General features: G+C 40.0%; 2 protein-coding genes across 2 annotated transcripts in view; both read right to left on the bottom strand.

Annotated features, from left to right (window-relative positions):
• Positions 1 to 24196, bottom strand: part of LOC306964332 (uncharacterized protein) — a gene marked incomplete at its 3' end in the record, with an annotated part of 391619 nt that overhangs the window by 174140 nt on the left and 193283 nt on the right. The gene's annotated exons all lie outside the window — the stretch shown is intronic.
• sgta (small glutamine rich tetratricopeptide repeat co-chaperone alpha) lies at positions 1575 to 9975 on the bottom strand (the record flags this gene model as incomplete). The annotated part of the gene is made up of 10 exons (XM_079558207.1): positions 9831 to 9975; positions 8281 to 8384; positions 5808 to 5898; positions 5583 to 5682; positions 4149 to 4253; positions 3664 to 3799; positions 3520 to 3582; positions 2944 to 2981; positions 2725 to 2871; positions 1575 to 1686 (listed from the first exon to the last, which is right to left on the bottom strand). The coding sequence occupies exons 1-10, from the start codon at positions 9928 to 9930 to the stop codon at positions 1575 to 1577; spliced, it is 996 nt and encodes a 331-aa protein (XP_079414333.1). The 5' UTR covers positions 9931 to 9975.

The raw sequence follows: 24196 nt of genomic DNA, 5'->3' as shown, positions 1-24196 counted from the left end.
AGCTTGATTATTTTCTCGACCAAAAAATGCTGTTCTTCGTATTTTTAAAACAACTTCTCTCCTTAAAAGAAACATCAGCAAAACACAGGCGTCTGGACCGGTGTAAAATGTTTAGATGCATTTTATTTGTCCAAACGTACGACTCATTCACACAGTCACTCTCGCACACGCACGGATCCGTGTTACATTTACATCTGCAGCGCGGATCCGTGTTACATTTACATCTGCAGCGCGGATCCGTGTTACATTTACATCTGCAGCCGGTCACTGTGTAGGTTTAAAGGATAAACATTACTAGAGCTCGCTTTAAATATCTTTGTGTTACACTTTAGTCGTATTATTCCGAAGGGACATTCGGCGCCAAATGTTCTTCCTAAAAACGACACAGTCTTTTGGCGAGAGGCCCCTCCTCCTCGTGTTCATGCGGGAAATATTCAGAGATGGAAACAGCGCCCCCCAGAGTCAAAATCTGCAACAAGACGATGGCTGTTTGAAAAGGTCCAACCTGCGGAGAACGAGGAAACACAGGAGTCAGTGATGTGAAGGAGGAGGAAGACGAGCAGCTCAGGTAATCCTTTAGAACTCAATTATGGATGTCGTCATAATAACTGACACCGGGTTCCTGCACAGCTTGCAAAGAGAATTTTAAGACCTTTTTAAGACCTAGAATTGCACAATTTAAGAACAAACACTCCTAAAGATGACTTGCATTTTATGTCAAATTAAGTCAAATAATATTTGAAATTGAAAAACAAACAGTAAAAAGTGACGCGGTGATGCTAACGTGGCTAACAGTTGTGTTTCCAAACGCTGCACCGTCTGACCCTCATCTCGTTATAAAACAAAACACCCATTATTAATTATTAGAAATAACTCAGGACTTAAAGAAGAAGGTCTTGATAACACGCTTTACATTTAAGCCCTAAATAAGCGGGACAGATCTTCAGCAAAACCTTGTGTTGAATGTGAAAGCTTTAATGTTCAAAAAAGTTTAGATTTTAATGTCAGTTTGATTCCACTTGAAGACAATGCTTCAGGTTATTAGAGAATCAATCAAATATAGACTGATCAGATTTCGAAACTTTAGGGTAACATGTATTGCAGGTTTTCCATCATTTTGTTTTCATGTAAATAATAAGGGATTTTAACCATAAAAATGGCAGAAATTGCTGATATTTTCAGTCATAAAATCTTTTTCTTTATGTATATAGTTTTCATTTGTTGATATATCGGTAGCAAAGATTTTTTTTCAGAGCAATTTGCTTAGTTTTTGAAAAAACTTATTTGTAGAAAAATCTACAAAAAATTAAATCAGGCAGGAATTAGACATGAAAAACCTTCCAATCTCCCGTCTCCCACAAAGGAAATGACCATATTTGGATTACAGCATCATTCATACTGCTGTAAAAGTTTGCTTTGTTTTGCTCAAACATTAAAACTAAGATGTTACGATAAAATTAGCCACAAAATCTTGACAGTGAAATATGGATGTTTCCACCGGCAGAGTCCTAACTTAATGCTTTATATTTAAGGTCTTCATTTGGGCAAAGTGTCAGGCTGTACCTGTCGGGGCGTCATGGCTGATCCTCGTTGCCGGCGCTGGGCGTTCTGTTGCGCATCTGGCTCCTCAGCTGCTCGATGAGCTCCGGGTTGTTCTGCTGCATCTGCTGCGCAAACTGCTGCCCCCTGCAGGACAGACACGAGCGTCACAAGGGAATATCACCCATTTAGCCTCCGTGTAGATTTTATAGTAACTTATCCAATAGATTCAGCATTTTCATTGTTTTGCAGTTCATTTTGGCTCAATGCTGTATCTCTTTATTTGGGATTTTCTGAGGACTTTTTAGTCGCTGGGTTAGTTTTTCAGATGAATAAACCCCTGTACATAAAACGGCGTCAGAATCACCAAAAAAAGTATCTTGTAAACACTGCAGACGCAGCAGCACGAACAACATTAGCTCTGGCACAGACTCTGGTTTAGGGAGTGTCGTCTGTAATAAAGTCAGCTCTATCTGGAATATTGGATTTACACATAACTATTCTCCAGTTTGTTGTTATTTTCTCTCCTCAGTGGAGCTGCTCCTGTAGCAGCGCCGCACAAACGGCAGGTGGTATCGGTTTCTGGCATAGTGACCTCGTGAATGAGTACAAGCCTGTGGTATCCGTGTCGACGCATCCCTAATTATATTTATATTTTTAGTTCGACCATATTGTGATGTTTATAGCCTCACTTCCTTATCAGTGACAGAGATAGAGAAAACATTTGTAAACGCCCACCACATGATGTCAATGGGAAATGAGTCAAACTGCTCTGGAACTTCACCTCTCTCTATGTCACTTCTGCTTCATCTAAATAAGCCATATTTTCTAAAGCACTAAAACCTGTCAGGCCTAGACCTGGTGAGGACTTTGCCTGGGGCTCCTCCTGCTGGCAACTAGAAGAAGAGCGTAAAGAAACTAACTTCCAGTTTTGATTTACGGCAGTTCTCAATCTTTATCTTTTTAGTCTTTAGTGGTGTTCTGGGTGCCCTCCCTCAAGAACTGCTGCAATTTATTTGGGAAGCTGAACCGTGTACAAAACTAAAATAGACCTATACATTCTATTGCAAGTTTTTCCTCTCAAAATGCCCTGGTTGGGAAAACACTGATTTACGGCGTCGACACTGGAGATTTGAAGCTTCCAGGACAAAGGTGTGAAACGTGTCAAAGCGTCTCCAAACTCACGCCTGGATGAGTCCGCTCAGGTCGCCCGGGGGGCCGGCGGTGGCGGCGGCGGCAGCAGCAGTGGCAGCAGTGGCAGCTGGTCCGGGTCCAGGTCCAGGTCCTGGTCCTGGTCCTCCCCCCATGGCTCCGGACATCATCCCCGACATCCTGAACACACAGACTCACATCAGACACACGACGCTGACGCTGAGCTTTGACTCTGAGGAGGCGGGCACTCACAGCTGCTGCACCTGAGGGTTGTTCATCAGCGTCGACGCCTGGAGGAAAAACAGGGAAGATAAACACGATACCGATACCAAGATATTTGTCGTCTAGAACCAGAAAACAGAACCATAATGTGTGGAAGATCTACAAATCTGCAATATTGGGTTTGTCTCCAAGCTCAAGAAATGTGTGGAAAATGGTGTAAAAAAGAAAAAAAAAGTAGAAAAAAAGGGGTAAACGTTCGGGAAATTAGGTAAAAAAATAAAATAAATTGTGGCAAAAATGGGGGGAAATTGGTAAAATATTAGAAATAAAAAAATTACCAAAAAATAGGGAAAAAATTGGGAAAACAAGAAAAAATTGGGGGGAAATTAAATGGGTTTTTTAAAAATAAAAATGGGGGGGGGGGGGAATTTGTGGCAAAACTTTGAATAAAAAAAAAAAGCATTAAATAAATTGGGCAAACCTGGGGGGAAAATACTGACAAAAGAGAGACAAAAACACGACAAAAAAAAAAAAAAAAAACTAAGAAAAATTTTAAAAACTGTGCGTTTGGAAACAGGAGGACGAAGCAGCAGCAGCAGAACTCACCATGTTCATGAAGCCGGGGTTACTGAGGAGCCCGGCCAGGTCCACTCCTCCCATCCCGGCCGTCTGAGAAAGAAAACATTTAGGCTTTATCAACACTCGTCACGCCCCACACTCGTCACGTACCACACTCGCCACGTCACTGACCGGGCTGGACGTGTCCATCTTGTCCTCCGCGATCTTCAGGTTGGACTTGTACGTGTCGTTGTCCGGGTCCAGCTCCAGAGCCTTTTTGTAGTAGCCCACGGCCTCTGTGTGTTTGTTCAGACTCGCCAGCGCCAACCTGTGGCCGGAGGAGAAACGGCATAAGGTGAAACCAGGAACGGCATTTGGGGAAGTGCTTTTAAAGGGAGACACTTCAGGCGAAAGGGATTTACTTTTTGGCTTTAACTAATTCATTTAATGATCGCACAGATTCAATGTTTGTTCAGATTTGTTTGGGAAACTAACTTTTTATGGTTTTCTCACATTGTGGCGTCACTTACGGTGCAGAAGACAGGTTTTAGAATGAATAACATCTGGTGTAAGTTATAATTATTTAATGAAGAAATGTTGGGCAGAAATGTGATTTTTATTTGAATTTTCAAGCTAGTGACCGGTTTGGTGTCCTGGTTTGGTGGTTCTCTTCTTACCCCATGCGTCCGTAGGCTTTGCTGTATTTGGGGTCGATGTTGATGGCCTGTTCGCAGTCCTGCACCGCTCCGGCGTAGTTTCCCAGTTTACTGAGCGCCGCCGCTCTGAACACAAGAACACACAGAACGTCCACACTGGGTTTTCTTCTTTCTACTGAGACACCGCTGCACCTCGGAACCAGCAGCAGGAATATGGGCACACAGGGGTCATTTACAAACACTGAACTAAAGTGGAGCAAAAACAAGTGCAGTTGTAGTTTAGTAAATGAGCCGTTAGTTTCCTGTACAGTAGTAGATGACAGGGTGTCTGCAGATTTGGACAAGTCAAATTTAAGACTTTTTAAGACCTTTTTAAGACCACAAAATCTCAAAAATAAGACCCGTTTTTGAACACGCAATATATAAATGAACTGTAAAGAAAATCACTGTCATAAAAATCCAAGTGTCAAACTGTTGTTTTTGATTTCACAGTGGGATGTACAAATGTAAGAGCTTCATTTTTCACATTTTAACAACCGTTCAAGTTTTAACAACCTTATCCCATGATAAGAATATTGAGATTGAATAATTACTCACTCAATTATCGACTGAATGAAAGAAAACAACAGATATTTAGTTTCTTTTTTTGTTTCTAAAAATAAAAGCAACTTTTCCACTCGTTTGCACAGAACAAAACACTGTCAACTTTACAACTCATTAATGATCATAATTATCTTTAATGATATTATTATTAGGCCAGAATCTAGTCTAGGTTTGATGTTTTCTAAACTTCTTTGTAAGAGGTTTTGATGAACAAACTGAGAAACGTGTTTCTAAAGTAACAGGACTTTCTCTTTCCTTCTGTCCCTGAGCAGAGGAGCGTTAGCTTTGTGTTTCCAACATTTGGACAAAATTTATTGTGAATGATGCCGTTCATGACCTTGAGTTGGACATTTACAGTGAAGGATTATCTCCACGTTGTTTCATATCGGACGTATCTTTCCACCGACGGCAGCATTACGGATCCATCAGCAACACCTCGGTCATGTTCTGGATTCCTAAACTCTGCTGACTTCAGTGTTTGTTTGGGTAGATAAAGCTCTGAAGGAGAGTCCTTCTGCCTCGCTCGACTATCGCTGAGTTTACGTTGTTTGCGGCGGCGGCCAGAGCGTCAGCGTCGCTTCGCCCTCTCGGACCATGAGCGGCACCGGCGGCTCCTCATCGCTGCTTCTCTGCATTTATTTGTCGACTTTTTAAACTCAATTGTGCGCAAATAATTGGGTCGTTGAACGTTAATTTTTAAGACCAGTTTACCCTGGATTTAAGACCAAATAGGACGAATTTTAGACTTTTTAAGGCCTTAAATTTGGATTCTTGAATTTTAGACTTTTTAAGACCCCGCGGACACCCTGAGACGAGGAGTCGGGGCGAGGCTGCGGTGGATCCTCCTCTCACCTGTTGCAGTAGTAAACGGCGTTGTGGGAGTTCAGAGCGATGGCCTGTGAGTAAAACTCTACAGCGGCCGAGTAGTTCTCCACCTTCATCTGTTCATTTCCTGCAAAGAAAGGAAGCCATCAAAATTTACAAAGAACGACAAAAACCTAGAAACCATGGGAGGAAAAGACCTGAAATAACCTGAAACATGAGAAATTGACCAATAAAAAGGATGAGCACTCTCACCTTCAGTTTTGAGCTGCTCCGCCTCCGCTCGCTGCTCGTCGCTCAGGCAGTTGGGGCTGGAGTTGTTGTTGGCCTGAGACTGCGCTGGAAACTGGTGAAGAAAAGAACGTTTTTAAATACAAGAAGATAAAATCAAATGTAAAACAACAAACAAGAAGAGTGAACGTAGAGTGAGCCTCCTCTCACTGCAGAGAGGATCTCTGTCATCAGCACAGGCTGCTGCAGCCAGAGCTCAGACACAGAGGCATGAGCGAGACCGACTCTGCATTTCACAGAACTCTCTCTGGAACTTTTCTGTGGAAAATAAACACCGCTAGCAGGTGGTGCTCGAATCAGCTAAAGACACGCCTTCTGATGCAACAAAAAGGTGATGAACGTGTGACAATCATAACGAGGCAGAAGCTTAGATCAGTTTAGTAGGTCTTAGCTTTCAAATGAGGTGCTACTCTGGTCTACAGGCTGTGAGCTCCGAGAAGCTTTTAGAGCAAGGGTAGGCAACGTCAGGCCCGAGGGCCAAATCCGGCCCTCCAGCACAGAACCTCTGGCCCTCAAAATGATTTTGAGAAACATTATTACACAAATCAGAGAGTACCTTTAACATTATTAGAGTTAAATAGGAGGGAAAAAGGTAGAAATACTGTCAATACACCAACTTAGGTCATATATTATGTACAACACTGGCATTTGAAGGAAGTGCACTGGAAAAAGCATCATCGTTTTAAGGAAGAAATTATATAAATCTACTTGAATTAAGAGATTAAATCTAAGGATTGAGTAGATTTGGTCTGGTCTTAGATGAGAGTAGTAGTAGATATTCTCTTGATTCAGATAATTTTGTGTCATTTCAAGTGAAAACAATTATTTCTTTGATTTCAGGTGGGTTTTATTCTTGTTCCATTGGCGCTTTAGCATTTGTATCTTGGATTAGGTCAAACCGACTCAAAGTCAACATAAAATTGCTTGAACAAAAGTTCTTCTAAGTAATTTATCTCATTTAAGATGGTAATCTTTCCAGTGTTGTGCTTTACTTTGGGTTAATAATCAGCGCCTTCGGCCCTCGGTCTATCTACAATAAAGAAAATCGGCCCTCTGTCTATCTACAATAAAGAAAATCGGCCCGCTGTCTATCTACAATAAAGAAAATCGGCCCGCTGTCTATCTACAATAAAGAAAATCGGCCCGCTGTCTATCTACAATAAAGAAAATCGGCCCTCCACCAAGAAAACTTGCCTACCCCTGTTTTAGAGGTTAAAGTCTATTCTCTGAGCGACAGGAAACCAGTGCACAGCCTGGAGCACTGGACTAATATGGTCGTATTTCCACAATGTTTTTCCCTCTTAACATTGGAGATAAAGTTGATATTGTAAAGTTGCATCTCCCTCAAAGTAACTGATATTATCTTATGGGCTGTCGTGACATCAAACTTTTATTTAGTTCTTTACAAAAAACACAATCCCGTCTCATTATAAAAACTAACTCTGTAGTTCAGAGTCCTACAAACACGCTCCTGAATGTGAGACTCTTCTGTTTCCAAACAAGAGGCAGATCTGATTAAAACAGGCACAAGAGGAACAACAGCTGAGGCTAAAGTTAGAACCTCACGAGGTCAACGCCGACCACTGTGGCTCCGATCAATCTGCAACAGCTACAACACAACAAAGAAGAAAGAAACATTTATGTTTCTGTGGAAGAGGGTTTATAAAGCCATTTTAATGTCTAAATACTACATTTAATGCCTTTTAACCTCTTACCCACACCTGAAACAAGCACATTTTCTCCAGTTTGGCTTTACCCAAATCTAGAAGTTTTTTGGACCAAAGCTTCAATATAGCAACGAAAACGAAGATGAAAACGCAACAAAAAAGCGACAAAAACACAACGCAAAAAAGGTGAGAAAAACACAACTAATAAAGCCAAAAAGCAGCAATAAAAGAGCGACAAAAACCTGCCAGAAAAGTAACAATAATACAACAAAAAACTGACTAAAGAGCGACAAAAATGTGGTGAAAAACGACAAAAAATAATGAAAAAAAAAACAAACAAACAATGAAAACATGACATAAACAGATGAAAAGCGAAACAAAGTGACAAAAAAGTGTCAAATGCGGCAAAAAGAGTTAGGATCAATTTTGGCAGAGGGGAAGGTTAATGCCCCTCCTGGAACATTTCCTTTTCTTAACTTTAAAGCGTTTCAGAATCCCAGGAACCCATTTTTAACGTCTTATGAATCAGTATAAACAAAAAAATGAATGAACAGAATTTACAATCATCCTTCTTTTCCACTTGCTTTGCTAATAAAATGAAACTTTTTGAAATTCGAATGCCTCTGAAAGTGAAAACAAACTCTTTAATAAGTCCTGGTGTATTTGGCTTCACGGCTGTGATGAGGGAGTGGAAGTCTAAGGGCTGGACGATACAGATACCAATGAATATCGAAATACTTTCTGATGAGACTTTTCCAAACACGACTCACGTTGGCTGTGGCTGCGTTGAAGATTTCCGGTAGCGTCATGGGCACCGCCAGGCTCTGGTCGTCTGTCGAGATCTCGTACGCCGTTTCCAAACACTGAACCGCCACTGCAAACGACACACGGTCAGGAGTTACCGGTCAGGGACTCGGGGCTCGGGGTCAGACTGAGGATAAAGCTGACGTTACAGGAGAGTCGCTTTAAATGACAGTGAAGGGCGGAGGGTGGACACGCCCAACACTCCTCACAGATAACAAGAGCTCACGTTTAAAGGAAGGGCGTGATGCTCTTCATAATCAACAATACTGAAAACACTTGATCATATTATTGCAATATTACAATATAAATTATACGTTGTTTTTCGGGAAATTGTGTAAAAAAAAAAAAACCCAAAAAATAGAAGGACCAAAATGAGCAAAATGAGACTAACATGGAATTAAATTTGAACTAAAACTGAACTTCCATGCATTTTTTTTGTTTTAGGCAAGGAAAGAAAGTTTGGATCATTGTTGTTTGGATTCTTGATCTCAAAATGGAGAAAATTTACATTGAGCTCTTAGAAACTATTAAATAGTAAAATAGTTACTTCTTATATACAGTGACTACCAAGGACAAAAGTATAAACAGTAAATAATAAGTAAACTGACTATAGCAAAAATGTTATAGCAGCACAGGTTTACATCACAGATCAAGTGGTTGATAAAGTGACTCATGAAGTGAGTAAATACAGGGATTATTGTGTATTTCTGCAAAGAGGTCATTATGCACATGATACTTTTTAGTCTTGTTGTTCAGTCTGACAGCAGTGGGGATGAAGGACCTGAGGGTGTCTCAGTCTGCCACTGAAAGAGTCCATGATGGAGGTGAGCTTGGCTCACACCCTCCTGTCCCTCACCTCCTCCACAGAGTCCAGGGGGCCCAGGACGGAGCCGGCCCTCCTGACCAGCGTGTTCAGATATATATTGCACCAGCTAATATTGCGATTCAATATCGATTTGAATTCAAAATGTGTTCCGTATTAATAAGGATGTTTAAAAATCGTTCTTACAAACTGCACAGTGACTTTTTTACAGTGATTGTCTTTGCATGTTTTGAGTATGTTGATGCACTTTTACTAAAAACAATAAATATATATAAAAATCTATTAAGAAGAAAATGTGATATTTTTTGGGTGGAACAAACCGCCGGGCTCTACCAGAAACCCTAAGAAACCGGAAAAAAATTATCCTGAAGCATCAAAGGAGCTGCTGTGATGGAAAGTGAAGGCGCCAACATAACCACCCTGACAGAAGCGTGACACATCTGCACCACCATCAGTCACGCACACATTCATCGTGGCCTATTGTACATGTTTTTAGTGGTGTGGGAAACAGGAGTCGTCCAGCTGGGGATCGAACACGGGACCTTCTTGCTGTGAAGCATGAGGGCTAGTCGCGGCGCCACCGTGTCCTTCCACTTAAAACATGTACAACAGGCCAGGATGAATGCGAGTGTGTTTGAGAGCGAGTGTGGGACAGAGGACTGCAGTGTAAACAGTGGTCATGTGCAGACTCACCCTCGAGGCTCTCTTTGGCGTCTGACGACAGCTGCCCCGAGTGCATCTGCTCGTGGAGGAACTGCAGGACGGAGAAGGCCAGGCGCTTCGTGTCCGACATGGTCAAAGATGGACGCCTCGGTGTGGGCTGTGTAGGACGAGGGGGGGCTGAGGAGACACTGCGGGAAACCAGGTGTTAAAGACGTTTGGTTCAGTCGACTCAGGAGAAATGGACCAGTTTAAGGCGTAAGGGGCTTTCCAGGGCTGAGCAGAAAAAAAAACACCCTCACCACCCAGGGGTCTTTTTGTGGCTTCAGCTTTTAAGGGCTATAAAATCAGTAGCATACTTTCACATTTTCATTCTACTTTAAACAATACTTTTTCACACTCACTTGGATGATGAAAATATAAAAGTTGAGGCCCCCAAAAATCTCCTCGGATGTTGCCAAGTGTGACTTTTAGGTTGATAGATTACACTATTTATCTGACCTTTACTTTACCAGGAAAGTCCCACTTAAGCTGTCGTTCTACAGAGCGCGACCCGACCGCGCACGGAGCGACTCTACCCCGCAGACCTTTCTGTTTCCACCACACACACCGGCATTTGTTGTGGGCGGCGCCCCCACAGAGGAGCACGCTGTACAGATCGTCATTAAAAGTTTTAAGAGCTGCAATGAGAACAAATGTGGACACGATATTCTAAGAGTAGTTCGGCGTCCGCACAGTAAAGTGAAGATATTACTGCGCGGATGTCGAATTACTCCTGGTATTATTACGCCTTACAATATAGTTCCCCCTTTTATCCGCTTAGAAAATCCACATTGTTTAATTTTGTGTAATTATACTTTATCGTGTAACACTTCACGTAACCATATTTAAATCGGGGAAACATGGAAGAGCTTGGTAGCTTCTATCTTCACCTGGTTTGGAGCTATAGAGGAGGAGAGGCTAAATGCTAACACCGTCTGTGCTGTGTTTACGTGACTGAGGACACGCGTGAAGACCAGACAGGTACACATGAACTCGTCTAAGCTCAGGTAAGAACATATGTATGAACATATGTATGTAAAAGCGGTGGCCTGTTCCTTTAATTATGTATCTGATCTCTGAGTGATTTGTGTAATAATATTTGTTGACATCATCCTGGGGGTCAGAGGTTCTAGGCTGGATTTGGCACCTGGGCCTGACATTGCCTAAACCTGCATTTAAGTGACTTGATAGTAAGGCAAGGCAAGTTTATTTATACCACGCATTTCATACACAAGGCAACTCAATGTGCCTGTAGTATCGCTAATGAGACTACAGGGCAAAACTAGCTCGATGCTGTTCATCTGGAAATATGAGACACCCCATTCCAGAGACCACCACTCAACAGAAACAGCTTTTAACTTTAACAGACACTTAACCCTGAGCACATTTAAGGAGTTTTTGTTCCACTATTGTCACATTTTCGTGGCATTATCTGCGTTTTGGTCAGGTTTTCAGTGCTTTTTTGGTGGCGTTTGGGTCACATTTCGTTTCAGTGTAAGGGAACTTTGATCAAGACACAAAAACGTGACAATCATAACGTGGAAGAAGCTTAAACGAGTCTTGCAGGTCTTAGCTTTCAAATGAGGCGTTACACAGTCGAGAAGCTTCTAGATTTGGGTAAAGGAGGCGTTAGTTAAGAGATTCACTGAAATCCGGGGTGTGAATGAGGAAAGAAAATGTGTTCGGTTGACATAGTTTCCATTGGTAAAAAATTGTTTCTACTTTTTTTTTATTTTAACTCCCACTAAATCAAGAAATTATCATTCACACCTGATGAATATACAACACAAATAATAAGGGTCAGAACTGGGGTACAGAGAGACAATTGCATAATAGTATAATAATTGTAGGTTAAATAAACATTGTATAATCATAGTTAAGCACTAGTCACGTGTCAAACGACAGTCCACATTTTACTGGCGTCCTCACATTGTACATGATTCACTTTAATCCCTTGTTTGGGCGAAATATCCTCCGTAAAGGGCAGTTCGAATTTTGAAAGGAAACTGACGTGTTCCCAGCACGGTGCTAAATGCTAACACGCTAACTGTTGTTTTACCGATTCGTCCGCCGCTAAAACCGACCAGTAACGCCGGGACCTGGACATAAACTGAAGACGGAGCGGAACCTACCCGCTGTCGAGGGGTTTAATCCTGGGATTTGATGAAAACAGTAAAGAAAAGGCCTTACGCCACTTTCTTGCCTCGTCTTTTGGAATCTTCTAGCTGCTTAGCTTCGGGGTCGCTGCGTGATGACGTTATCAAAGCGCGCGTGCGTAATCGAAGGGTTTGTTTTTGCTTCGCTACTTGATTTAAATTACTGTTTTTACCGCCTTACATTTGTTTTACGTGGGTCTAAATAGAAAAATAAGGCAGAACGGGGAGTGTATAAGGTTTAAGATTACATAAAGAGGGTTTCTGCCTGTATATTTGTGAGTTTGATGAAAGAATCAAAGGCTTCGGTGCTAGAAAGCTAAGCTAACAGTTTGGTTTCCTGGTTGTAAAATGTCAAGGAGCCAGACTCTGAGAGCTCTGGTGACGGAGCGGCTGACTGCGGCCGCGGAGGAGATCTTTGAGCTGGTGGAGAGGACGATAGCGGAGTATGAGGAGGAACTGTGTCGCTCCAAAGAGGAGAACCTGAGACAACAGCTGCTCCTGGAGGAGGTGCTGAACCCACAGGTCCTGCTCCACAGAACAGGTGGGTCCACAAAGGCTGAGGCTCATCTTTCCTATAGTTCTCATTAACCTCTTAACCCCCTTTACCCAAAGTGAAATGCTTCTTGAAAAAAAAAGCATCAAAATAGCCACACAAACAACAAAAGATGACAAGAAAGCGATGGCAAAAATGTGATAAAAATGCAACAAAAACAAGAAAAGACACAAAACAGACTGTGTTACTCAGTGACCAGTAACATGAACAAAGCACCGTTACAGTTCTGGCACTCAGCCTTAGAAGTTCCATCCATCCATTTTCTTCCACTTGTCCGTTGCCGGGTCGTGGGGGCTGTTGGAGCTGCCCAAATCACATGGCACCAGCCCCTTATGGCTCCTCCTGCGGGTGGTGGGTCCACAGAAGGACAGGCTCATGGTTCTAACCAGGCCTGTTGGTCTCTTGTGAACCGCTCTTTGTCTGACCCGTCACTTAGGACCTGTTTGCCCTGGGAGACCCTACCAGGGGCACGAGGCACCCGAGAACAGAGCCCCCAGGATCATTCGTGGCGCACAAACCCCTCCACCACGTTAAGGTGGGGGTTCCAGTGCCTTAGAAGTTACAATAGAAAATTGGGCTGGGCGATGATGGAAAAAGCCCTTCTCCTGGACAAGCAACACACAAACATCTGCAAAGGAGACGCAAAAAATTGGAATGTTTGAAGAATGTCAGAAGCAAAAGAGCGCATGTTTGTGGGCGGAGCCTCAAAGGCCACGACATCACAGAGTGAAGCGCTAACAACTTAGTATTTACATAAAGACATGAGTAAACCGCTCATTTATTAGTAAAAACAATGATCAAACTTACAGTTCACTGTTAGAAGTCCAGCTAATCCGCAGCTGCAGCTTCAAAACAAATCCACGTGGTCCAAACAGTGATGATAGTCTTCCTCTTCGAAGGTAAACTCTTCATCCTCGTGTGAGTCCTGGTCTCTGAGGCTCCTCACATGTTTCTGTTTCTCCTTTAGACGAGTTAATGCAACTTTGTTGCTGATTTTACAGTGAAATCTCCAGGTCCTCTTTGTGCCGCATGTATCATCCTGTGCTTCCTGTTTGGGCCGAGTGTTTCCCTGGGGTTGACCTGACAGGCGCTGCAGCTGCACCGTCCATATGTTTTTCCAGAATGTGACAGGACTGGCCAATTAAAACGCACCACGTGATTATCGCATTCGACCTTTATTAATTCATTAAAATTCAATTCATTGCCCAGCCCTAACAGAAAATGATTTCAACAGACGTGTACGTCTCAGTAACCTGTTTGTTGTTCGACAGATGTGAAGACCGAACATGGGAATGTGGAGAACGGCCCGCGCTCCGTCTGCGCTTCAGTGAACCCGGAGGGAAAAACAACCCAAACGCTTGAACTCACAGCCGTCCAAGTGAAGAGTGAAGATGATGAGCAGCCGTCTCTGCTGCACCAGATCCTAAGCACGAAAACTCCAAATGAAACCTCCACAAAGCGAGAAGAAACGTACCAAGAACCTGAACGAGAGAGGACTTTGGGCTATGACGATCTGCAGCAAACGGGTCACTCTTCTGACACTGACAACAGTAAAGACTGGGAGGAAACTGCTGGACCTTCCACACAACAGATCGACGCAGAAGACAATGAAGAAGGTTATGAAGGAGTTTTAATCAGCAACGTCTTTTCAACAGCAAATGGCAAAGAACTGGACCCGAAAGTGCACGGATGCTTCGTCTGTGGGAAGGTGTTTGCTCGCGTCTCTGCTCTGAAGAGACACTCGGTGGTTCACACCGGGGAGAGACCGTTCAGCTGCCCGGTTTGCAATAAATCATTCAATCAGAATGCGCATCTGAAGGTGCACATGTGCTCTCACACCGGATTCCGACCGTTCACGTGCTCGGTCTGTGGTCGGGGATTCATTCGGAAAAACCTGTACCTGCAACACACGGCGACGCATAAAGAAAGGTGGCCCGGCCCCGTGTGCGACAAACGGCTCAGTCAGAAGCTCCACGCACTTCAGGAAGCAATGCAAGGGCAGAGGAAAGCCGGTCGTCTGGAGGGTAACGCTGGGTTTTCACAGCAGAGAGAAAGCTTTCAGCTGCCCCTCCAATCGGAAAGGCTTTCTCTGCAAAAAGGACATTGATGAACTGAAAATCCACACAGGAGATGGAAAAGGCATAGAGTATTTCACACAATAACATCCAACAACTGTTTAGATCGATTCTTTTTACAACAAATACTGGCTAAAACTTCTAGGTAAAATATAACAGCTATTCTGTTCTTTGAGGTTCAATTTCAAGGTTAAAACTGACTTACAACCTTAAATGTGGAATGGGATTCTTCACCAATAAAAACCCTCATTCTGTACTAAAACTACCTCTTCACCAATAAAACACAATGAAATAAATGCTTTGATTCTGTTTATTGGGTGAAATGTTTTGTAGCGTGGCTTTGACTTCCAAATGAATTCATCCTCTTCTGTCGAGCTGTTAAGTCACAACAAAGCTACTTCTATGTGAAAATTATTCAAAGCTTCATAGACGAATAGCAGTGCTATCTTAACACATTGAGTACCAAAAACGGAAAAACATGTTTTTGATGACTCTAATACACCTTATGTGTGGTTTTGTAGCTCTGTGATGAACAGAGGTGAAATAAATGACAATCAAAAACTGACATTTTATATTTATTATTATGTTTCTTTTCTCTTTTTTTAGTCTGAGGGGGTGTGTTAGTCTGTGACTAGGTGTGTTTAAGATGCCGTTGCGGCTCGCCTGGATGATCGGCGAGAGTAGCCGGCGCAACGGGGGCGGAGAAAAAAGTCTGAAGTCCATCCGACCGCTCCACATGCAGAGAACAACGAGAGTGGCCTCAGATCACGCAGCGTCTCGCTCAGATATCGCGTTCATTTAAAGTTTATCCTAAATAAAAGTCATTCACCTCCTGCTCTGTTTCCCTTACTCCAGAGATATCATTCTTCATCAGAGAAAACTTTCCCATTCGTTTGTTTGTTCAAGTTTGTGAGATAAAACACGTCCTTTTAAATCATTAGTTTGTTCTGTAAAAGCATCAAACATGAGCTCTATTTTAGGGGGCGATGCATAACTTTAATAGTTTCAGTCATAGTTTATTTGTTCAGATCTAAAGAGGAGAGAGGAGGGGGCGAGGAGCACGTTTCTGATCACAGCAGACTCGTATCCAATCACCTGAGCGTGAGCCGCGGACAGGTGGGTGTTTTCCCATCATGCACGGGGCCGTGGAGCCGCTGCAGTTGCCTCTGGAGAGATGCAGCGGCTGATCAAGTCGGCTGCTCTCGTTGGGGTCTCACGATCTTTCCGTGCCCCACGTGACATCAGAGCCTCTGGAGCAAGAACAGAAATCTAACCGGCACCGAGAGTCTGCAGTCGGCTGTAAAACTGCGTCCGTCTGGCTCATCTCAAACACACCTATTGAAACAGTTGAGATTTGAACATTTCTCTGAGTTTTATATATGGTTAAAATCGGTCCAAGGACGACTGAGAAACATCCTGTTAAAGTCTGTTTAAATGCACACGCCATAAAAAGAGATCGAGAACATGCGTGTTTCAAAACATGTCAACAATGATGACGTTGAAAATTGACTTGAAACAGAGATATTAAGGCATTTGCCCCCTAACATAACATTAGTGTCCGAGGAGAGAGGAGTTAAGTGTTGAAGAAGAAAAAGAATAGTGTTGCATAGAGTGTTGAGTCGTGGGAAGATATTTTCATTAGGGGGCGCTGAGAGACAAGATTCCCCCGAAAAATGCTATTTCTGTGCTTATTTCCTATTTATATAATATTGCCTGTAATGCGGTAAACGATTCACTAGGGGTGCTATAGCGCCCTCAGCACCCTGGGTTCCCACAGCATCTCCGTTTCTCGAAAAAACATCTGTGATTTTGATCAAAACTAGCCTCTATTTAGCTTAGGATTTCCGAGGCATGTAGAATTAAACTGTTTTCACCCACGGAGAGCTTAGAGTCTCATGTGTCCATATAACCTAGAATAGCTGTGGCGCTACAAATATTTATATTTATAATTATGAAAAAATGGCCTGGATTGTTGGTGCTCTACGGCCTCAATGTGTTAACTGTCTGACCTGAAGAATAAACCAAAAATAAACAATAAAGTGCCCCCGCGACCTGGCCCCGGATAAAGCGGAAGAAAATGGATGGATGGATGGAATAAACAATAAAGTTTTAAATTTAATAATGCAGATAAATGTGACTATTTTTATCGTTATAAATGACATACAGTATCTGTGTATTTAAATAGGCATGTTTTTGGTATATTGATAAATAGTTTTTAAAGAAAAAAAAACTTTATGTGAAATCATACAAAGCTCTAAGGCTGGTTAAAATCAGCAATGTCTACGACACATCAAAACAAATGAAATATTTGTGTTTGTCAATGTCGACAGTTATAGTTACTATTTGTTTTGCTGTTGCTCTGTCTGACCATCGTGGACCAGGTGAAGTGTCCTGGTCGCGCATCCGTAGCAGTTAGACTCCGCTAGTTGGAACGTGTTGTCCAACTCTGGCGGCCATATTGTGATGGTTGATTCTACCCAAGAAATCATGTAAACTCATAATACTCTAGTTTTTATTGTGATTTATTTTATTGGGCAGTGATAGTTTGTTGTATATCCATCCATAACTATATCAATGTAAAAAATGTCTTGTAATGACATCAAATGAATCAAATATGTATATAGGCAACATAAACTTTGGCTACATAAACAAAACTTTGCTAATTAAAGTCAGCGTTTTTCATTCATTGTATTTGACAAATTTGTTAAATAATGATGGATGCGTCTATAGAATCTGTCATGTAGCGGTTGTTGCTTGTTGGCTCAGAAAATGTGACATTTCATGACACAAATTAGGGTTAGGGCCAGGGATGTGGTTAACCTTAAAGCGACTAGATGCAAGTTGGCCTTTTTATACTCACTACTGCCACCTCAGGTCTTATGCGTAACTGCAGGTTCTATATTAAGCTCGTGCATTACGGCACTTCTGACTCAAAACAATTTGAGTGACAGTGCAGGATTTTAGAGGCAGTTGCGGTGAACAGGTCTGAGCTCAAAACTCCATATAGTCAATTTAAAGATGCATTATGTGACTTTTTATGGGGGGAAAAAAAATCTTATTATTGCTAACTTGACCTTACAGTAACTCAGCAGCTTTATGGGTGGTAGTAGTTCGACCTCCGGACAGCAAAGTGAAGATTAATGGGCGGATGTCGAACTACTCCTGGTATTATTACGCCTTGCAATATAGTTCCCCTTTTTATCCGATTAGAAAATCCACATTGTTTAATTTTGTGTAATTATACTTTGTAGTGGAACACTTCACGTAACCATACTTAAATCGTGAAAACGTGGAAGAGCTTGGTAGCTTCTATTTTCACCTGGTTTGGAGCTATAGAGGAGGAGAGGCTAAATGCTAACGCCGTCTGCGCTGTGTTTACGTGACTGAGGACACGCGTGAAGACCAGACAGGTACACATGAACTCGTCTAGGCTCAGGTAAGAACATATCTCAGTATGGAAAAACGGTGGCCTATAATGTGGCGCTTTTTTTTTTTTTTTTTTTTAAGTTTTCACTGCTGCCCTTTCACCAGAAAACCTACAAAACAATTGATCCTGGAGCGTGCTAGCGTGACTGCCGTGATCGAAAAGCAAAGGCACCATGCTGACCACACGTACAGCCACTGGGTCACTTAAAGTTCAAACACACATTAATATCAACCTGTTTTTCCCCACATACAAAGTTGCATAATGCACCTTTAAGGTTAGGATTGTTTTTTTTAAATATTTTTATACAAATGTGAATTCCAATCTTCTTTTTTTACATGGAAATAACAATACGTCCCTTTTTAAAAAAAAAATTATTAATACTTTTTTTTATTTTGAATCGGACAATCGCAAGATGGCCGCCACACTTGCCATGGCAACGGTCACCGTGTCATTCTACCGTTTTATCATAGCACTGCTCCAAACGGGACCGATGTGTTTGCCGCTCGACCGACAGGCTGGGTTTGATAAACATGGAGATCATCGCAGTGAAAGTCGAGGAGGAACACGAGCTCAGGCCTCTACAAGGTTTGTTTTTTGGTGTTTGTAGTTTACGTAGGGCTCGGGTTTGACGTTTTGGTGCTCACGTTCGCACAGACGTCAGGCCTACAGGCGACGTAGCGTGACATCTCCTCCTCACTCTGGCCACTTATCTCCTCAGAAAAGAAAGACATGGTTGTATAGATGTGGTATAGTTATATCTGAGCTCGGGAAAATTCACCGTTGCCATGGAGATCCGCCATGTTTGTGGACGCTAGCTAACATTTTCCATTGGCTAAAAACATGACAGTAAAACAACAGTGGTAAATAAATGTAACACACTGTAATAAAGGCACGTTTCATACACAAGACATAAAGTGAACAGATAAAATCAACCCATAAAACATCAAAATAAAAATGAAAAGCGAGAAGCAGATAAAATACTTTCAGTGTCATATTAACCTCTTAATAATAATAATAATAATAATAATAATACATTTTATTTATATTGCACTTTACATTTCAGCGAAACCTCAAAGTGCTACAACAGAAGAATAAAATCTGATAAAAACAAAAAGAACATTCACATAGTAAAAACAACACAGCAAACAAACAAATTAGTCTGAAAAGGCCTTTAAAAATAAATGTGTTTTTAGGCCTTTTTTAAACTCCCGCCTGAACATGTTTTCTCCTGTTCTCCAAGTTCTCCAAATCTAAAAAGCTTCTTCAAAACAGCGATAAAAAAGAAAATGAGGATGTAAACACGCTAAAAAGTGACCCAAAAAAGCGACAAAAATGACAAAAACTCAACAAAGAGGTGACAAAAGAGGAGCTAAAAATGCCAAAAATCCAGCAAAAAAAGACAAAAATCCAGTAAAAAAAAGACAAAAATCCAGTAGAAAAATGACAAAAATCCAACAAAAAAAAGACAAAAATCCAGCCAAAAAAAGACAAAATCCAGCAAAAAAAAGACAAAAATCCAGTAGAAAAAAGACAAAATCCAGCAAAAAAAAAGACAAAAATCCAGCCAAAAAAAAAGACAAACATCCAGCCAAAAAATGACAAAAATCCAGTAGAAAAATGACAAAAATCCAACAAAAAAAAGACAAAAATCCAGCCAAAAAAAGACAAAATCCAGCAAAAAAAAAGACAAAAATCCAGTAGAAAAAAGACAAAATCCAGCAAAAAAAAGACAAAAATCCAGCCAAAAAAAAGACAAACATCCAGTAGAAAAATGACAAAAATCCAACAAAAAAAAGACAAAAATCCAGCCAAAAAATGACAAAAATCCAGCAAAAAAAAAGACAAAAATCCAGTAGAAAAAAGACAAAAATCCAGTAGAAAAAAGACAAAATCCAGCAAAAAAAAAGACAAAAATCCAGCCAAAAAAAAAGACAAACATCCAGTAGAAAAATGACAAAAATCCAATAGAAAAATGACAAAAATCCAACAAAAAAAAGACAAAAATCCAGCCAAAAAAAGACAAAATCCAGCAAAAAAAAAGACAAAAATCCAGCCAAAAAAAGACAAAATCCAGCAAAAAAAAAGACAAAAATCCAGTAGAAAAAAGACAAAATCCAACAAAAAAAAAGTGACCCAAAAAAGCGACAAAAATGACAAAAACTCAACAAAGAGGTGACAAAAGAGGAGCTAAAAATGCCAAAAATCCAGCAAAAAAAGACAAAAATCCAGTAAAAAAAAGACAAAAATCCAGTAGAAAAATGACAAAAATCCAACAAAAAAAAGACAAAAATCCAGCCAAAAAAAGACAAAATCCAGCAAAAAAAAAGACAAAAATCCAGTAGAAAAAAGACAAAATCCAACAAAAAAAAGACAAAAATCCAGCCAAAAAATGACAAAAATCCAGTAGAAAAATGACAAAAATCCAACAAAAAAAAGACAAAAATCCAGCCAAAAAAAGACAAAATCCAGCAAAAAAAAAGACAAAAATCCAGCCAAAAAAAAGACAAACATCCAGTAGAAAAATGACAAAAATCCAACAAAAAAAAGACAAAAATCCAGCCAAAAAAAGACAAAATCCAGCAAAAAAAAAGACAAAAATCCAGTAGAAAAAAGACAAAATCCAGCAAAAAAAAGACAAAAATCCAGCCAAAAAAAAAGACAAACATCCAGTAGAAAAATGACAAAAATCCAACAAAAAAAAGACAAAAATCCAGCCAAAAAAAGACAAAATCCAGCAAAAAAAAAGACAAAAATCCAGCCAAAAAAAGACAAAATCCAGCAAAAAAAAGACAAAAATCCAGTAGAAAAAAGACAAAATCCAACAAAAAAAAAGTGACCCAAAAAAGCGACAAAAATGACAAAAACTCAACAAAGAGGTGACAAAAGAGGAGCTAAAAATGCCAAAAATCCAGCAAAAAAAGACAAAAATCCAGTAAAAAAAAGACAAAAATCCAGTAGAAAAATGACAAAAATCCAACAAAAAAAAGACAAAAATCCAGCCAAAAAATGACAAAAATCCAGTAGAAAAATGACAAAAATCCAACAAAAAAAAGACAAAAATCCAGCCGAAAAAAGACAAAATCCAGCAAAAAAAAAGACAAAAATCCAGTAGAAAAAAGACAAAATCCAGCAAAAAAAAGACAAAAATCCAGCCAAAAAAAAGACAAACATCCAGTAGAAAAATGACAAAAATCCAACAAAAAAAAGACAAAAATCCAGCCAAAAAAAGACAAAATCCAGCAAAAAAAAAGACAAAAATCCAGTAGAAAAAAGACAAAATCCAGCAAAAAAAAGACAAAAATCCAGCCAAAAAAAAAGACAAACATCCAGTAGAAAAATGACAAAAATCCAACAAAAAAAGACAAAAATCCAGCCAAAAAATGACAAAAATCCAGTAGAAAAATGACAAAAATCCAACAAAAAAAAGACAAAAATCCAGCCAAAAAAAGACAAAATCCAGCAAAAAAAAGACAAAAATCCAGTAGAAAAATGACAAAAATCCAACAAAAAAAAGACAAAAATCCAGCCAAAAAATGACAAAAATCCAGTAGAAAAATGACAAAAATCCAACAAAAAAAAGACAAAAATCCAGCCAAAAAAATGACAAAAATCCAGTAGAAAAATGACAAAAATCCAACAAAAAAAAGACAAAAATCCAGCCAAAAAAAGACAAAATCCAGCAAAAAAAAAGACAAAAATCCAGTAGAAAAAAGACAAAATCCAGCAAAAAAAAAGACAAAAATCCAGCCAAAAAAAAAGACAAACATCCAGTAGAAAAATGACAAAAATCCAACAAAAAAAAGACAAAAATCCAGCCAAAAAATGACAAAAATCCAGTAGAAAAATGACAAAAATCCAACAAAAAAAAGACAAAAATCCAGCCAAAAAAAGACAAAATCCAGCAAAAAAGACAAAAATCCAGTAGAAAAAAGACAAAATCCAGCAAAAAAAAAGACAAAAATCCAGCCAAAAAAAAAGACAAACATCCAGTAGAAAAATGACAAAAATCCAACAAAAAAAAGACAAAAATCCAGCCAAAAAAAGACAAAATCCAGCAAAAAAAAAGACAAAAATCCAGTAGAAAAAAGACAAAATCCAGCAAAAAAAAGACAAAAATCCAGCCAAAAAAAAGACAAACATCCAGTAGAAAAATGACAAAAATCCAACAAAAAAAAGACAAAAATCCAGCCAAAAAAAGACAAAATCCAGCAAAAAAAAGACAAAAATCCAGTAGAAAAAAGACAAAATCCAGCAAAAAATAAGACAAAAATCCAGCCAAAAAAAAAGACAAACATCCAGCCAAAAAATGACAAAAAATCCAGTAGAAAAATGACAAAAATCCAGTAGAAAAATGACAAAAATCCAACAAAAAAAAAGACAAAAATCCAGCCAAAAAATGACAAAAAATCCAGTAGAAAAATGACAAAAATCCAGTAGAAAAATGACAAAAATCCAGTAGAAAAATTACAAAAATCCAGCAAAAAAAAATAATACAATAATCCACCAAAAAAGACAAAAAATCCAGCAAAAAAGTGACAAAAGAACAGCAAACAAGTAATAAAAAAGTGACAAAAACACATAAGGGAAATAAAAAGTGACGACAATGGCAAAGAGGAGAGAATGCATTTGGGTTTTGGCGGGAAAAAGAACCGTTTTTTTTGAAACATTGTCAGAGTTGAGGCCTGTCTCCCATCCTCATGAAGACTTTAGCCTCACCATGTTTAGTCCTGACTCTGGAACCACCAGGAGTCCCCTCCCAGAAGTTCTCAGGGCCCAAGATGGTTCATAACAGCTGTAACATGTCTTGTTCTATATACAGTGTTTTTGTTAAATCCCTCCTTCTCAGATCTCAGCAACTAATCAGAGTCTAGTATCCTCCCGTGTCGACCAATGAGACGAGCTTTTCCTGTGAACCAGCCTGTCAGGTCCAATCAGGAGGGAGGGGGAGGAGCCTGTTCTTGCTCTCCTCAACGGCTCTCTGGTTAAAGAGGGAGGAGTTTGGTTGTTTGCAATTTCACTCTATCGCTCCTCACTTTGAAAACGTACAGACCATCACTTTAAAGTGCAATTGACACAAGAGACACAATTTTTGCTAAAACATAGTTAACACAATTAGATTTAAGATAAGAAGAAATTTTGAAAAAACAGTGCAGGAACCTTCCACGCAAGCAAGAATGTCACATGAACCATCCACGACCAGAATTTAGAGTTTCTTTCAAAGAGACTTATCAGGCTTTACAGCTGTCGGCCATTTTGTTTTGCAGATGTGGAGATTAAAGAGGAGCCAGAGGAAGAGGGCGTCCAACAGGAGGAAGAGTCTGTGAAGAGTGGAGAGTCTTCACTGTCAGGTGAGGAAGACTTCCTCTGGAGCAAGAACAGGCTCCTCCCCCTCCCTCCTGATTGGACCTGACAGGCTGGCTCACAGGAAAAGCTCGTCTCATTGGTCGACACGGGAGGATACTAGACTCTGATTAGTTGCTGAGATCTGGGAAAGAGGGACTTAACAAAAACACTGTATATTATTAATTACTTTGCATCAAAATGAAAGACCAGGTGTCGATTTTATCAAATTGAGTCACCTATTGTATGTTTTTTTTCCCTTTTTGTCACATTTTTGTTGAATTTTTGCCACTTTTTGGTTGAATTTTTGTCACATTTTTGTTGATTTTTTGTCACTTTTTGGTTGAATTTTTGTCACATTTTTGTTGATTTTTTGTCACATTTTTTGTTGAATTTTTGTCACTTTCTGGTTGAATTTTTGTCACATTTTGGTTGAATTTTTGTCACTTTTTGTTGAATTTTTGTCACTTTTTGGTTGAATTTTTGTCACATTTGGTTGAATTTTTGTCACATTTTTGCTGAATTTTTGTCACATTTTTGTTGAATTTTTGTTGCGTTTACATCCTTGTTTTCTTCTCATTTTTTGTGGCTGTTTGGGTGTTTTTTCCCAAGAAGCTTTTTGATTAGGGTAAAGCCAAACTGGAGAAAATGGGATCCGTTCAGGTGAGAGTTAAGAGGTTAAACATTTCATATGTTCTCATGACAGTTTACATCAAAATGAAAGACCAGGTGTCGATTTTATCAAATTGAGTCACCTATTGTATGTTTTTTTTCCCTTTTTGTCACATTTTTGTTGAATTTTTGCC

The sequence above is a fragment of the Gobius niger genome, assembly GCF_951799975.1.
Source record: "Gobius niger genome assembly, chromosome: 6".
In the NCBI taxonomy this organism is placed as follows: Eukaryota; Metazoa; Chordata; class Actinopteri; order Gobiiformes; family Gobiidae; genus Gobius; species Gobius niger.
This window is presented reverse-complemented; position numbering and strand designations above follow the sequence as displayed.